The sequence below is a fragment of the Oreochromis niloticus genome, linkage group LG7, assembly GCF_001858045.2.
Source record: "Oreochromis niloticus isolate F11D_XX linkage group LG7, O_niloticus_UMD_NMBU, whole genome shotgun sequence".
Classification (NCBI taxonomy): Eukaryota; Metazoa; Chordata; class Actinopteri; order Cichliformes; family Cichlidae; genus Oreochromis; species Oreochromis niloticus.
In genome coordinates, this window is record NC_031972.2 from 46,617,412 (window position 1) to 46,634,649 (window position 17,238).

At 39.4% G+C, this 17,238-nt stretch overlaps 1 protein-coding gene across 9 annotated transcripts in view; it reads right to left on the minus strand.

The window, feature by feature from the left end:
• The window catches only part of kcnq1.2 (potassium voltage-gated channel, KQT-like subfamily, member 1.2), a 163,551-nt gene that overhangs the window by 145,333 nt on the left and 980 nt on the right, over positions 1-17,238 (minus strand). For all 9 annotated transcript variants that reach the window (XM_013270547.3, XM_003443831.5, XM_005451039.4 and 6 more), the window contains exons 2-3: positions 14,831-15,504; positions 1,374-1,464 (exon numbers count right to left, since the gene is read on the minus strand). In XM_013270547.3, coding sequence (XP_013126001.1) covers positions 1,374-1,464; positions 14,831-15,324 — 585 coding nt within the window. In that variant the 5' untranslated portion in view covers positions 15,325-15,504. The remainder of the gene's footprint in view (positions 1-1,373; positions 1,465-14,830; positions 15,505-17,238) is intronic.

The window sequence follows — 17,238 nt, forward strand, 5'->3', positions numbered from 1 at the left end:
CAAACACACTTGCACGTGCACCCACATGCAAGCACACAGAAAATAGATAAGGCTTTATCTTATCTCAGTATTAGTGCTGAGCCATTATACACTCATACAAATGCACAAACGCACAACCAGGTGCACAAACAAACAGGGTTCAAAAAAGATTAAAAAAATATGGACATATATTTTTCATTTTTGATTGAAACAAAAAAAATGTAAGGTGAATGAAGGGAAGGACTGAGAGACAGGGAGACTCAGATTTAAAGAAAATCTGTCTCTTCTTGATAAAAATAAATGAATAACTGTGATAGTAAGTCTTCAAAGTACACTGTCCAAAGTTTATAGAACATAGTGTCCACTCTGTTCTCTGATTGCAGCAGGACCCAGGAGGTGGTGCGTTGTGTGTCTGTGAAGCCTTTGTATATGTGCAAACCGGGTGTGAGCATGCAGTAGCTGTGTGTGTGCTGATGTTCACAGCGTGCTAGAAGGAGACAGATGATCCGGCCTCTTTGTAGAGTTTCCAAACAGAAGCAATAATTTTCGCTACCTGCTGTAATCCCCCGATTTATTGCATCACTTAGCAGCCTTAATAGCCTAATAAGCCACAGAAAAGGCAATCCACCAGCATGTATCAACAAATACAGTCTCTGTGGAGCCACATGATTCCACATAACAAGTGTCTTAACTGTAGGTTCAAAAGACACATGTTACTGCACGGGCTTTCAGATGAACGCCGTACAAGATGATGGGTGGGTTTTGTGGTATTTTCAATAAATGAAAGAGATTATTCTTTCTAAGTGCCGTAATATCAGACTGAGCTATAAGATGGCGGTTAAAATCTCTCCCAGCTTCAATCTTATATCGCCATCATGTGGACAACTCAAGGTACTGCTGCTTTACACCACTCGCCAGATATTATATATACAAACACCAGCTAAAGGAAAAGAAATGCAAGTTTATATTTTAAATATGTTTTATAGACCAACACTGTAATGTATGTGTATACAAGAGGTTTAATGTAAGGTATGGCTTCCTCCTCTGCAGTCACCCATGTGCCCGTGGGCTGGGTTCAGATCTGTTGCTAAGGTATTGTGCAGCCTGCAGCTCACTTATTATACAATTACCGACATGCTTTGCAGTTTTTTCTGCCTTTTTCTAAAATAGTCCATTTGAAAATTCACAGTTAACAACAATAATTATATTAAAACACTAAAAAAATATCATTTTGCTTAAAGACCTTGTGCATACTGGAGGATGAACCATTACACAATCACAAAAAATGATTTGGGTAATTACCAGTACTGTTAATTTAGGGCTGTTGCAGCATAAGCCTTCCATTCGGTGGTGAACACTGCAGAAGGTTTCTGCTTAGGTGTATCACTACTCACCATCCAGAAGAGGGTACCCGTGGCAAAGTCTGCATATTGTTCTATCGTGGACAGCACACTGAAGATTAGACACACCAGGACCATGACGAAGCTGCAGAGAGGGACACAGCACATCCAGTCCATTACCACCACTCACCACATATCACTAAGCATCGTATTACGATGCAGTAAAAACAACACAACACAGTGAACATATTAAGGCTTTGTACAACTCTAACCTGAATATATTTCTCCACATTGCATTTCATTTTCTTCTAGTGCATTTCAAAAATACATGACTGAAGAACTTGGTCACATTTGGTGGCTGTGGCTCACAAGGAATGGGTAATCTAGCAGTCAGCCAACCACTCTACCAACCAATAGTTTGAGCGCGTGTGCAAACGTTAGACAAAGTGCTAAGGTACAGAAAAAGTGCTTGGATGAATGCGTGTGTGAGACTGAGAGAATAAGGTTTGTAAAAAGTGCCATGATTGCTCAGTTAGATTACAAAAGCACTCTGTAAGTACCAGTTCATTTTACTATTTGGTTGTAGAGCAGTAAAATGCAGAGCATGCAAACATTTGCTAGAAGTAAAAATGTAGAAAATAACACATTTTTGAACTTTTTATGAATAAAATATAAAAATGACAGCAGAATCTAAAACTATGATTGAAGTGGAACTGTAACATGTCAGAAAAATGTTCCTCCTTATTGCCAATGAATATGCTTACATATATCGCCTTGACATCTATGGATTCATAGCAACAATCAATAAATATTTTTTGTTACAAAACAAGTTGTACAGCACCCAGCTACTGTACAAAGTTTAAGGCACTTAATGTGTTTTTCGTCACTCTGTTTAAATGAACAGCTGACAGGATGTTTCCACATCGCCTAGCAACTGTGAAACATTCCGACGAGACAGTCCATCTGTCCGTGTACATACATCGTCTACAAATACAGCCCTGTGAGCGGAACATCCACCAGGCACGCGACTAAATGAGGACGAGAAAGGTGGATGGGGGTTAAAGTGACAGTGAAGGGAGAAAGCAAAGGAGTGAAACAGGGCGAGGAACGGTAGTGCTGCAACTCATGATTAGCATTTCAATGAGCAATTCACCTGCAGATTATTATCTTCGTCAGAAAAAAAGTAAACAGTTCCCTTCTTCAAATCGTCACAAAGCCCAAGTTGGCACATTCAATTTGGTTTATTTGACTGAGCAACATTTCAGTGACATTTTATGGATAATAGAAGTAAAAGAGCCACATAAAAGTCTGGTTTTCTCCTCTAATCAGGTCAATATTATTTATACAGCTCATATCAAAAGTCATCTCAAGGTGCTTTACAATATGATGGAAAGACCTTACAATATTAGAATGAGAACTCAAACAAGCACTTGGTAAAAGCAGAGAGGATGTGTTCCCTTTTTAGCAGGAGATCTCTGGCTAAAGTGGGCTCAGCGAGAGGCAATCCATAGGCCACAGGAGTGAGGAGAGAGGGTAGCAGAGAGAGATGACAAAAACCGTAATGAATAAAAAGCAGAGAAAAGCGGAATGAATATGGAATACAATGAAAAAAAACAAAAACAAAAAAATTCTTTCTCATTAATGGAAAAATATTTTTTTCAATTAACCACTTGTTTTTTCTCACTCTTTAAAACACCACAAAGTAATAATGACCTCAAACACACCACTAAAAGCCATTTGAATATGTTTTTTTATTTTACACTACTACTAAAAGGTAAGTATAAATTTCCTCCTTTAACCTCCTCACCCATTTATTTACATATTCATTTATTAAATTCAGAAATTTTTTTTGCATTTTCTTTACTGAACCTCCACCACTGAAAGTGCGGCTGGTTGTTTGAATTTTTACCAGCCAGAAATAATCCTTGATACATATAAGAGCTTTTCCATTACATACTATTAATGTTTATCATAAAATTCACTTAAAAACACACACTTCTAAGCGGTGTATGTGGTTGCATTAAGATTTTGTGCACCACAAGCTGGATTACATGCCATATGCTGGAAGGGTTATTTTAATCATCTTAATGCACCATATATACAGCAGTACATAGTATAAGGCAGTATATACTTTACTAAGGTCCCTATACTGCAAATCCATTTTTTCTTCCCCCATCTGAGCAAAATACTCCCTCATGTGAGCCATACCTTTGTGCTGGACACTGTTTTGAAGCTGTTCTCTTCTTCAAAGATCACGCTCATCACTTGTATGACAGATCTTAGAATTAAATTAATGTAAAGGGTGATGAAGGGGCGACTGGTAAACGAGGATTCCCCGTTACACTTAGACCACAAGCCAGATGGGACAGTGATTTTTACTCTCTGGGGATTACCACTCACCACAGACACACACACGCACACACACACACACACACACACACAAGCATTTCTTCCTCCCTCTTACTTTTCTTTGAATTCTGTTCAGAAGAAAATCTAAAAGCATTGGAACACAATATTCTGGGGGTACTCCAGGACATAAAAGCATGTCAGCGTGGGGCAAGAGATGACATCGGATTTTCTACAGTGCCATTTGCTTGGATGCCTGCATCAGAAAGTCACATGTTGTGCCATGGTTAGGTTTGACTTTATTGTAACTCTAACTGAAAACTAAGCTTTCAGCCAAGCCTTCCTGGAACTTTTCAGGAGAATAGAGATTTCAGTCTGAGTGGCAATAAGAAAGATGGAGGAACTGTATGAAGGGAGGAATGGTTAAAGACAAGTAGTCTAATCCTGGAGATGTTACTGTGAAGGATCATTTCTGTGGTCCGGATACTGAACATCACTTGCTTGACTATAGCATGCATGCTAACCCAGCACTGTATGTATGCTTTTATGGTTATTACTGGTGATTTGAACCACATTACACTAGACAGAAGATTACTAGCTTTTCAAGACTATATAAACGGTTCCACCAGAGAAAGCAGTACATGCTAACACTGCTAATGTACAAAGTGCAACTGCCACATCCACCTCTCACCCTTCAGCACGTCTCATCCAACTCTAGTCCTGTTGACACCAAAATACGTTCCTCTTGTTCAACGTCCAACCTATACCCACAGACTCAGCTGTTAGGACTCGTTGAAGTTAGCTATGGAGGCACCACAGGACTGCTTTGACTCGACAGCCTGGATTGTTTTTTATGAACTACATGGAGAGGACACAGTCTGATGGCCTGTTATCACAGAATAACCAAGTCCTGTGGATACACCGCAATACTGACCATGACTGTATGTTGGGTTTTGAAAAACAAACCCTGGTTCACAAGTGACCTGAAACACTTCTCAATAAAAAGAACTAAGCCTTGAGCGTGAAGCTGAAGAAATAGCTTCCTCCTGTAAGAGGAGGAAGCTAAAGGCTACACTGGAGTAGAACAGCATGACAGATGTTTGGAGTGGTATGAGGAAAATCACTGGGTTTTAAAAGACAGACAACCATTGGGCAGCCTTGAGAGATTACATGAGGTCAACTATTTCTTCAGCAGTTTTAGTTCACAGACCTCTGCTGCCACCACCATACACCCCTGGTTACCACAGACCTCCAATAATCTTCAGACCCAGCTACACCTCACCAATTCCAGTGGACAGGGGACACCTGGAGAAACTATGAAAGTACAAGGCTGCCGGCCCTGATGACATCACACCTAAAGTTCTGAGGACCTGTGCAAGCCAGCTGTCTGTGAGAAGATACCAGTTTTGTGAGAAAATATCCTGTCTGGCTCATGTACTAAAGAAGCTGACACAAATTCAAATCAAGGTGCTGGATAGGTTAGTCTTGGCCCACCTGAGACAGCAGGTGAAAACATCTATTGACTCTCTGCAGTTTGTAACCAAATCTGGTAGCATATAACACAATCACTCTACACAGCGGATTTGAAATGCAATCTTATTTTTAAATAAATTCTGACCACATGCAAAAATATTCTGATGATACTGCTATAGTGGCATGTAACAGGAGTGGACAGCAGCAGAAATACAGAAGTCTCATTGAGGCTTTAGGGAAGTGGCGCAGTAGGAGTTCCCTCCACCTCAAGACCTGAAAACCAAAGATCGATCTATCGATCTATCTCCCAGGCAACAAAAGACCAACTCAGAGGCTGTATACAAAATATAAGCAGGCTTAACTTCCTGTGAAGTCATCAGGGCAGATAGAAGAATTTTTTCTCTTTAATTACCTTTTTACTGCCATTTAAAACTGCATTTTTCTTTTCTGGTTTTATTTATTTAATATTTTAATATTATTATTATAAAATTATTTCCTAAATATGGGATTAACTTATTATCTTACCTTAGGTTAACTATTTAAATTCAGTGGGTGCATTTTACACTAAATCAAACTGTGACATCAGATAGATAGGCCGGTAGATCGATTTAAGTTATTACCAAATAAGATACTTAAAGACAACGGATACAAGGTAAGTAAGGTAAACCCCTGTGGTATGGCATCTATATTTTAGTAGCTATTTGACCTATGCTGTGCAGTAAGTGGTCACAGGAAACAACTGTTCGTGTCATGCTGTTGCCAGGGATCCAAACAGTGGTAATGCCAGACTTTTGGGAAAGCAAAGATCAGACAGACATACAGGTTAAGAAGAGGGCAGGTAAAGCCAAATGTCCGTTTCCTGTTTGTTGAGATCAGATCATATTATTAGGACGAGCATAAATATGATACTGTCAGGATGTTGATGTAATAGTCATGTAGGTCATTGATGAGGCCATGTAATCCGTGTTTTCCTTCAGCGCATTAGATTATATTTGTTTTGCTTTGTAGGGATAACAGTGCAATGTAATATCACTGGGATTCCATATACTGTATCAGTGGTGGCAACATCCAGCATATGGCTGCAGTCAGATCTGATCAATGCAGATCATTCAAACAGAAAGCAAAACTCAAAAATCATACAAGTAAAATCTTTATATTTTCCAGCATTTTACTGCTTAAAATAAATTAAACTGTGTTTTCAAATGATCAAGATTTTTTTTAATTGATCACAAAAAACATAGAGCCTAATAAATTTTATTTCTTATGATATATTTACTACACATGCAAGTTAAAAAAAATAAACAAAAATATTAGGACAATATCAGATTGTGTAAGCACAAATGTCAGATTTTGTAGCTATACTAAGTAGTCTGCAGTGTGCCCAGTGTCTTAAGTTAATGTGCTTTGACCATGACTACAGCTAGACATAGTGATTTTCCCAATGTCACATCTCATTGTTTTCTGCAGTGACAACCCCCCCAGAGAGGTGTTTGCAGGGGACAGGACTCGGTCACTCATACCCAGCCAACCTTATTTAGGCGGGCCAAAAACCCTGGGATCTGATTAAAACAAAACAGCTGGGGCTTTAGTGATTTAGCATTATTGACAGCAGATCCATCCAGCTTCTCTAAAATAAGTACAGCATAAAGCCACGCCAAACCCTCTGCTCAATCAGCAGCAAACCTACGGCAACATAAGCTCAGGAAGCATCACCTAAACACTGATCGCGAATGAGAAGAGAACATCTTCACGTCTATGAAATAATGCGAGAACAGAAACTCACTTTTTACACTGTAAACAGACAAAACATACAGCCTACAAAGTTATATCTAAAAACCCTTGGAGTGGGAAATTTGCTTGTAAATCACTGTGGGTTATTCACTTTCCTTTGTTCAACCATCAGGTTCATCACCAGCACGTCCAGTTTAAGTTGACATTTAAGAGAAAGCTTGTACTACATAATGATGACTATCATGCAAATACTGGTGTTCGTGAAGCACAAATGGTTAAAATTACTGGCTGACGTGAAGCCAACTGATTATAAAACTATCCCCAGTTCCGTGCCGACCAAAATCTAACCTACGTCTAAACATTTGCATTTCTTCTGAGTGTCCATGCAAAAGGAAGAGCCAGCTTAATCAACAAGCCAAATATTAGCCTTGTATTTGCTTAAGTTGAGCTGCATTTGGTTTGTGTCTCTTCTCTGCTAGGAAGTAATCGCCAGTTCAAGTGTATGTCCATTACAGTTTTGACCCCTACAAACCGCAACCCCCCCCCAAAAAATGAGTACATAAGTACATAAAAAAGCTCTCTATAGTGCAGGAGATAAATGCAGTAATGAGGACTACCTGCCTAGATTTGTTTTGTGCCACACTTGGGTCATCAGCTGGGACCCTTTTCAATAACAGGTGTTTTGTTACGTTGAATAATTACACCAAACCAGAACTACCTCCCAACCCCCTTTATCTGCAGCCACACACTCACTGCTGCCCTCGCAATCAAAAAACTAAGCAGGAGTTTTGTGTGACCAACAACTCTTTGAAACCTAAAAGGGCTCTCTTTGCTACTCATCAAAGCAGCTTATCTCCGCCATCAAACACATCACCAAACATAAGTTCAAAACAGCCAGGCTTCACACGGACATTAATATGCTAATCAAAACGACTCAAGTAACATTTTTATTCTAACTAGCATATTCTTTCATAACTCTACAGGGCCACGAGTAGCACAAAAAAACCCCAAAAGCACAAAGATAATACAATTTCATAATCAGGACAAAGATTATATGTTTATATACAAAGCTGATAATGGCAATGCAAAAGCACTTTTCAACAAACAACAAACAATAACTGAAGTGATTATAACTATGCCCTTTAGACATCGACTCACCCTGAGAGGACTAACTAGAGTCAGCCATGTTTTTCCTTAGGCTGCTTAAAGCTCCATGCACCAATAGGAAGCCAGAGACCTGACGGAGCACGATCGGGACTTGGTAGTAACTTAAAGCTTAGCCCTAGGTTTTCAGTATCTACATATCAGGGCATAATGAAAAAAAATAGTATATTTTAAATTCTATAACATCAGATGAACAACAACATGACATATCACGCTGTGTAATTATTTATTTAATGAAAATAAAGCCAAAAAATGCAAGCAGTGTGTGGAAAACTAACTACACCTCATTAAATGGTCATTTTTCTGTGTGACTTCATCAATCTCTCTAATCTCTTAAGATCCTACCACAGCATTTCAGTCATGTAGAGGTCTGGAACGACTGGGCCACCTTGACACTCTTTTCTTTTTCTGCCATTCTGTCATATTTTGTTGCTGTTCTTGGGATCACTGTCCTTTTGTATGACCTAATTTCAGCAGATGGCCTCATATTTGACACTAGAATACTTTGTTATACAGAGGAGTTCATGGTTGACTCCATGACTGTAAGGTGTTACTGCAAAACAAGCTCAAATCATCAGCCCCTTCATCACCGTGTTGATAGTTGGTGTTTGTGCTGATATGCTGTGTTTGGTTTTCTCCAAACGTGGTGCTGTGCATTAAAGGCCAGACATCTCAACTTTGGTCTCGTCTGTTCCAGAAGTCTTGTGGTTTATTCACATCCATCTTTGCAAACCTAAGCCGTGCTGCCATGTTCTCTCCGAGAGAAAAAAGGCTTTCTCCTGGCAACCCTTCCAAACAAGCTCCAAGTTCAATTTTTTCTCCTTGCACTGTCATGAACTTGAACATTTAACATGCTAACTGAGACATGTAGAGTGAGATGTTGCTCTTGTTGTTTTTAAAAGTGGTCACATTTTCTGATGATCAGTTAATCGAGTGCATTTGATTAGCAGCACCTGGTAAACTCTTATTCTGGCAACCAACTTACCCACTTAATCCTGTCGTATTTAGTTTTTCACACACACGGCTTCTGCATTTTGCTTAGTTTTTGTAAAATAAATAATGACATGGTGTAATATGTCATCTTCTTGTTAATCCAAGGCTGCATTTACCTCATTTTAAGAACTGATGAGGACCAGAAACCTTAGAATTGAAAGAGGGTGTACCCTCTTTTTTACCGTGAAAATGTAGGGGACAGCCTAACAGAGGAACACAGGACTACACAGTGGACTATTTAACCTAACAAGGCAGAAGAATACAGGTGAAATCAGTAAGGGCGAGGATGGCAATCCCACAGGAGGAAAAACTAAAAAGGAAAAGGAAACACAACAGAAAGCTGGCCTTCAGAGTAAAACAGGAAATAACCAAAAGACAAACAATAAACTCAGAAACAAGAAGAGTCAAACTAAACATGATAGCAAAGACGGAAAAAGACACTGACAGAAATACAACACAGCATTTTGGCTTGGTTGTTTCGTATTTTCTCCAAGGTTGTATTTAGATTGTTTCAAGATGTCCTGATGTCCAGATTATTTTTACTACGTCACATTAAATAAACTCTTAGAATTGATAGAGACTATGCTTTCTTTTTATTTTCACTGTAGGTGCTTTTTAATGCTTTTTTACCATCTAAGGTCAGCATTTGCCTGTAAGCACAGAGTCTCAGACCAACATCACATTAGTGACTTTAGTAAAAAAACAAAAAACAAAACAACTTATAGCTAAACAAACATAAATTGCCCTTACCATTCTGCTAGGGAGCACGGTCAGAGAGCCCTCCAAAACCCTCTTTATTAACCCACGTGCCCTCCCCATCCCATCCATGAAAGAGCTTAAGGTGGATTACACCACATCAGCCACCGGCCATAAACACGGATATTCTATCCTGGCTTAGTTATCATCTTGTCCATCAAATACTTGGAAAATAGAGAAGAAAAATCTCCTCATAGGCTGGAGCACAAGATCAATCACAGAGAAATAGTTAGAGAAATAGTTCACACCTAAACTCGCTATTTTAAGGCAACAAAGCCAATTTTTTTGTTTATTAAAAAGGGAAAAATACATTTAATATTCAGACACATACTGACATTTAGCTCAGGTTAGTCGGAAGTGCAGGCAGTGAACAGGAAAACCAGGAAACCAGGTAAGTGCGCGGGGGGGGGCTCAGAATGTTAGAACACAATGAAAACTTGTTACACTGTTACACCTACCAACAGACACACTTCAATTCACAAACATCTCTAGAAAATGGCTCCTGAAATTGGCTGACAGCCGACAGATGCCATCCAGCTTAACTGAGCTGACTGCCAAACCAATGGCTGAAAATACCCAAATCCAGGGACGCGATGCTTGTTGCCACGTGCACACAAAACTCAGCTATATTCACTGCTAAAGGTGCTTTAAGTCACTGGATAAAAGCTCTGAATAAACACCCCAGATGTTTTATTAGGTATACTTTTTTACTATTGAGTTGGATCCTGACATCCAAATGCCTCACAGAGACTGACCTGGAGCTTCTCCTCTGACCTCTGACATCAACAAAGCAGACCAATCCAACCTGGCACTATGCAACCAGTCCACTGTTGGGTGCCTTTTCGATTGTGTGCCGTTTCCTTGTTTTGTATATATCCCTCCTGTTTGTACACAATTCTTCTGCCTGTATATATTTCTTGCATTTGTCATTTATTCCTGCTGTCTTTCTATTTCTATTTTATTTCCATGCAGTTGGTGTGGACCACCCACAATTTGGCTGTACATGTAAAATAAAAAGAAAGGGCTAATTTATTCTATTCTATTCTATTCTATTCTAAGAGCCACCATGTTCAGCGTCACTTTGATCGCCTTTCTTCCCCGTTCTGTTACTAGGTTTAAACTTCAGCATCTCATCTCCACCATGTCTGCATGCCTTCATGCACTGATATGTCTTACATGTGGAACTTTAGATATTAACTGTAGATAAATGAAGGAAAAACGTAACTGAACCTTATATAATGTACATTTAGCATCAGTAGCACCCAAAGTCAAATCCTTAGCTTCTACACCCATTTAAATTGCAAATGTACACACCCAACAATATATTTACAACGAAACACTAATGTAACTGCTAAACAAGCCACAGACAAAGACAAACATCTAGGTTTCCAGAACTGTGTGTTGTTCCTGCTGAATTAGCCGGATCAGGATGTTAAAATGCTGGGTGATCAATTTGTCATGAGGAGATATTGTAGTTTGTAAACAATACAGACTGTTAAAAACAAGCCTTTGGATTTGTTATTTGTATGTTCAAAAAATATCACAAAACTATTAAAAATCGCATCACTTTTACTGAGTGAAATGTGCCCCTAAAGAATTCCCTGAATTCAGTGATGTTTTGGAGTAAAATGGACATGAGACATACAGTTCACTCCAGTCTAACAGTAATCTCTCGTAAGCAGATACAAGAGTTCTCCGCTCTGCCTGCATAGATAGAGGGGAATGCCTGGAAGCTGAGGATTCACTATAGCCATTTCAATAATCTGTCCAGATATAAAAACACACAACAAAAGCTAGTATTTAAGACAACATCTGGCCCAGTGCTTTTTTCAAGAGGATAAACAGCTGCAACTCTTCCTCCACCGCAAACTGGTTGGGTTTCGTAAAGCTATTTTTAATCATACGCCAACATTTTTAACACAAACACAGGTAGTTAAAAATAAAACGTGGCTCTGATAATAAATTGATGTTATTTACTTCCACTGTTTCAAGTTCAACTTTTTTTCTGTGCAGGTTTGTTTGAAAGAAACTGAATGGATAAACTTGACAGATAAAAGGACCAAAAGGTATCCAGCTTGCAGTCCGAGAAGGGCATTTAGAAATCATGAGGATATACATGTTTATTCCCTCTGGTTATGTAAAAGACTCAGAGGGAGTGGCCCAAACATGGAGTGGATCATTGCCCCAGGTTCTCTGTACACTGGTGAGTGTGTATTGCATAAGACTCTTTTCGGACACATGTTCACGTATGCTGTCCGGGGTCCAAAGGATTTCTGTCCACTTTGACTAACTCGGGCATCATTAGTGTGGCATGTGCCTGCTTGTGTTCCTGTCAGTGTGCTGGGCTCATATTAAATATAACTATTTATATATTTCATCTAATTATCTAATGATTATGTGAATGTGAATGATTCATACATTTTCTGTAATCCTTCTCTAAAGTTTTTATCACCCAAGTCTTACACAGGTCACCTGGATATATTATTATTTATTTTTGGCAATAAATTAAAGAAAAAAAATCTCATCTACCAGGGCCCATTTTAAATTTCTCTTTAGCCCAAAATGGACGATGAGCTGTGGTAATGGGAAGCCCACAAGGTAAAATCCAGGCAGAGCTCATTTTTTGAATTGTGTGTACACAGCAGTACCTTTAAAATGCTTTGTGCTACTGTAATAGACCAAATATCCCTGTAAAGCTCATCTTCACTTCTTTTTAAAGCTTTCATTTAAGGATTGCTTGTAAAATGGGTTAAAGTCCTTCAAATAAAAAAAACATACCTGTTGATCCAAAATATTTTTCATATATGAATAAGCAAAATAAGTCCCTCAAAGTAATGCTTTTGTAGTCCCTTCACCATACGTTCGCTGTGCACGTGAAAGACAGGAAGTACAGTACAGGGACAAGTTGTTCTGCTAAACGGAAAGGGATACAGCACCGGCTCAGGAGACAAACTAACACTGCTTAATGTGTAAATTAAAAGACCTGGAACACAGACTTCTGTGTTGTTCCAGTGAGAAAGAGGAAATCCACAGTACGGATTTAAACGTGAGACAAGATGGATAATTACCTGGTCATAAGCAAAGCATTTGGAGGTGCCAACACTTATTAGGTGCTTTTATTACACGTATAGTAACACAAACACCTGTCGTCAACTTAAATGGCATTACCAACACCTCAGCTCAGGTAACGCTATCTTTGCTTTACTTGTCTCTTCTTACATATATATGGAAAAAAGGCCCTTCTGAACATTTGATTTTAAGACCATCACTGGTATACTGCAATATCACATCTATAGACGGTCACAAAAATAACTCATATATCCTACATGTGGTAAATATTTAAATATCTAGGATATATGAGATTGTTTTTTGTTTGTTTGTTATTTTTTAGATATGCATTTACCAGCATTTTATTCTGCAGTACACCCAAATTTCAGCATCTGCACATGTGCCGATTCGCTGGAAATGTCCCTGACCGTTGCACAATAAAGGCAATGATGAATTAACTAACTAGCTGCATTGTGCGTGTGCTGTTTGTGTGTATGTCATCTTGATGTAGAGCAGGGCTTTTCAAGCTGACCTATTAGTGCTGTCATGAGTGCTGGATGAAGTCCTTTGTATCGCTGCTCTCCCCTGCCAAATCCGAGAAGAGGACGAGGGATTGAATGGCCGCCGGCTATAGCCTTCGACATGTAAGAGTTACTTAAAGGAGCGTCAGCGGGGATCGGTTAGAAGGGTTTAATATTGAATGAAAAGCAGTCTCGGGTTCACTGTCACTGTTAGAACTTTAGAGCCTCAATTAAGGACGATCAGCAATGCAAACAGAATCTTTGCACTGTTTGTTCCACTTATCTGTGACGGACAAAACTAATAATGAGACAGACTAATTTTGCTTGTCTTCAAGCACAGCTTTACAGAGACAGATGAAAAGTAGTAAGCTATATATTATATCATATATTATATTATAATCTTATTTGAAATCAACTGAGAACACCTCAGATGCAGCACAGTTATTGCTGCACATCAAGCCCAAATGCTGTCATCTCCACAGACAATTTAAAACCACTCATCAGAATTAAGGTAAAGGAGAAAACATCTTTTAAATACAGAGACTTTATCATTGAGATTACTTTCCCAGATAGCATCACTTCTATTTTGTTGTGGAGGCCTTGAAGTTAAAATTCTGACTTATTTCATTTTTCCTTCAATGTGGTCTAAATCTAAATCTATAATCTATAAATCTATTATAGAAGATCACATGTGATAGTGGGCTCCTGAATAAATTTGAGTTCCACAGTTTCTAATCTTACCATTTCTGTTTTAAGTAAGCTAACTGCAGATTTTTATTTTCTTGTGACAGCTGAATAAGTGGAAGAAAATGGATGCATGAAGCTTTATTATAATATTTCAATTACTATTCAAAGGAATTCATTTTGTTTTCAAGGATACCTGACATGGGTCAGACAAAACATGCTTATGCATTACAGCATAAAAACTCTGCTTTTATGGATGGCTTCATTTCATCTGTTGACAAAATAAAGAGCAGAAAAGACCTGGCTACTCAGAACCAGATATGTGATTAGCCAGATCACATCGACCTGCTTCTGCTGGGCTTTCTTAAAACAACCACCGACACACGGCAGGCCTAAAGACACCGCTCCTCCTGCTACCGGGAACCAGAGCCTATAACTGGAAGAAGAAGCGCTAGATGTAATTAACAAGAGAGTGTCTGGAGCTAATGAGATGACACCAGAGTCTGTTTTGTGAATTTTTTACATCTTCTAACACTTCTGTGAAAGTTTGTACATCGTCTCCCCGGTGTTTATACGCCAGGTAATTTTCATGGAAGCCTATTCTTGCTTAACTAGACTTTAATTTTAACCTTGTTCACGTGGATTGAGATTTTGAGCACTCCCAACTCTCTCAGATTACCAACTGTACCTAACACGAGCTCATCGTCTTTTGCAATCGACTCATTTCGCGCTGCTGCCAAGGCGATGTGAAGTGTGGACTTAAATCAGTGTGCACAGAAACTGACAGGTACTCACACAAGGAAGTGGTAGAGGAAGCACTTCAATCCAGCAGGCCTCTCTAGGAAGTTGTAAATATCCCCCTGCATGCTAGTCTTGATGTAAGGGCTGTGGAATTCCTTTTGATGATGACGCAGCCAGCTTGAACGAGGGAGAGGTGGCGGGATGGCGGTGAGAGAGGGCTGGCTCTGTAAAATCTGCAGGGCCGGGTCCTTTGTGTCTGCAGGCGGACAGCAGGGAATGCCTGATCCATTATTCACCGCCGCGGGCTCCGGTTCCAGTGAAACAGGAGAGTAGTGGCTCCTGTCAGGTGCAGGGGACCTCAGGGCAGTGCTGCTGGTAGCCGTGCAGGTGGGAGGCGCGAGGCCAACATCCATCTCCTGGTCCAGGCTGATGCTGGTGCTGGTACATCCGTTTGGGCTGCAACTTATGAAGGAGCTCCCCAGCCTCCTGCCACAGTCACGCTGCACCCGGCACGTCGCGTGAAAGGAGCGTGTCCGTCTTTCCCCCATGTTGCTCCGCGGGATGGTCCAGTTCAAAGAAGAGGGCCAAAGGGGGAATGAAAAGCCTTGGGAAATCCTGATTGTTCTAGCGAAGGGAACAGGGCAGCCAAATTAAAAAACTAGCCAGGCATGGCTAGCTACCTGCTGCTGAGAAGAGTTCTCTTTGCTGGGCTGCATCTGTGTCCATACCTGCAGCAGAAGATGTTACATTAGTCTGAGAGAAAGCCTTATTATAACACTTGTTATTTTAGTGTCGAAAGAGAAAATGATAATTGGATGATGGAAAAAAGAGATACTCTCATAAAAAGCCCTTTTTTGTATTATATCACCTGGATTAAATGATTGACATTGACAGCAAAAACCAAAACATGCTGACTCTAAAAATATCAGCAGATTAGAATCTGACAAATACTAAATGTGGTTCCCTTTAGCCTGTTGCTTTTGAACTGTGACCATATGCGGATCAGGGATGTTTTGTGCTTAGGGCACTGATGCTGATTAAAGCTTTCCATTGTGTAACTCTAATTGCCCTAGTTTTTGCTCTAAGATGCACCTTCAGAAGGTATAGCGTCATGGCTATTGCTAGTTTTTTTTTCTTTTGTTTGAGACAGAAAGAAAATGAAAATAAAGAATTCCTTGCAATATTCCTTTTAGCTGTCCCTGCTGCTTAGACTGCTGTGCTGTGACTTGTAAGCTGTGAGCATTATGAAAGTGTAACAGGCACATAATATTCCCAAGACGCGAGCGCACACTACTTAATGTGGCAGTGATAGGTCAACACACTAGTCCATTTCCACCAGCTCTTTCTGGTGGAGATTTTCTACTGTAAAAAAAAACAGCATCCTGTTAAGAGTATCGCTGATGGGTGTCACAACCTCTCTGCTCTTCCATCTGGAAGGCAATGCAGATGCGCAGTGTACACTCTGTTACAGTTCAGTTTAAATTCAGAGAAAAATAACGCGGTGCGTTTAGCAGCCAGTGACGGCATTTAAGCTTCTGCTGTCACAATGTGACCTTCAGCGCTGCTTATACAAAGTGTGTCACACCGCAAACGCTTAATCAACGTGCAACCGCCCAAAAATTAGACCGATTAAAGCGCTGGGTGGCTGCAACCACGTGAATGATTATTTTGGCAGCTTGTCTCTCACCTTTCTCCAACTTGTTTTTTGTGTAGTCAGATCAAGGTTAAAGTTGTGTGTTTTTACTTAAAGATGCACACAAATTCATAAAAAGGTAGTCAGCTGTATTGTTGTATCATATTTACATAATTATTGAAATTATATTTCCCTACTTTATATATTGTACATTTTCCTTTTATGCATTTTTTCTGCACAGTATTTTTATTGTTAGGTTATGCTGCATCTATTTATTCTTGCCTTGTCCGCTCTCCTGCTGTAGCAATGTGAATTTCTCACCTCTGTGACTAATAAAGGATATCTTATCTTTAAAAAAAGAGCCCTTCTAACATAAAAACTAATTTATGCTACTGAATCTGCTAAATGACTCTTCATTAGAGGTTGGTGGATGTTCCAAATATTGACAGTATTGATACAGATGGTGTATTGTTATCAGATTGATACTATTGTGATAAGATTAATACCAAAGTGCTTTAGAGGCAGGCATTTTTATATTCCAGGTCTCCAAAAAACTCAGTTTCAAAATACCTGAAAAGCTGAAAAGTGATAATAATAATTTTGGAGAGTAATTTCCTCATTTAAAGGTCATTAAAATGTGTTCGGAATTTGACGATGATCCATCTCATAAATCATGCTCTTCCCTAAATAAGCTGCCTTTTACTGGTAATACTGTCCCTGTATTTACTTGGTATCACACCGATACCAAAATTTGCATTATTTACAGCACTACTCTTCATCACTTTAGCCAGCACATGTTGATATAAGCATTATGGAAGTCACTGATTAC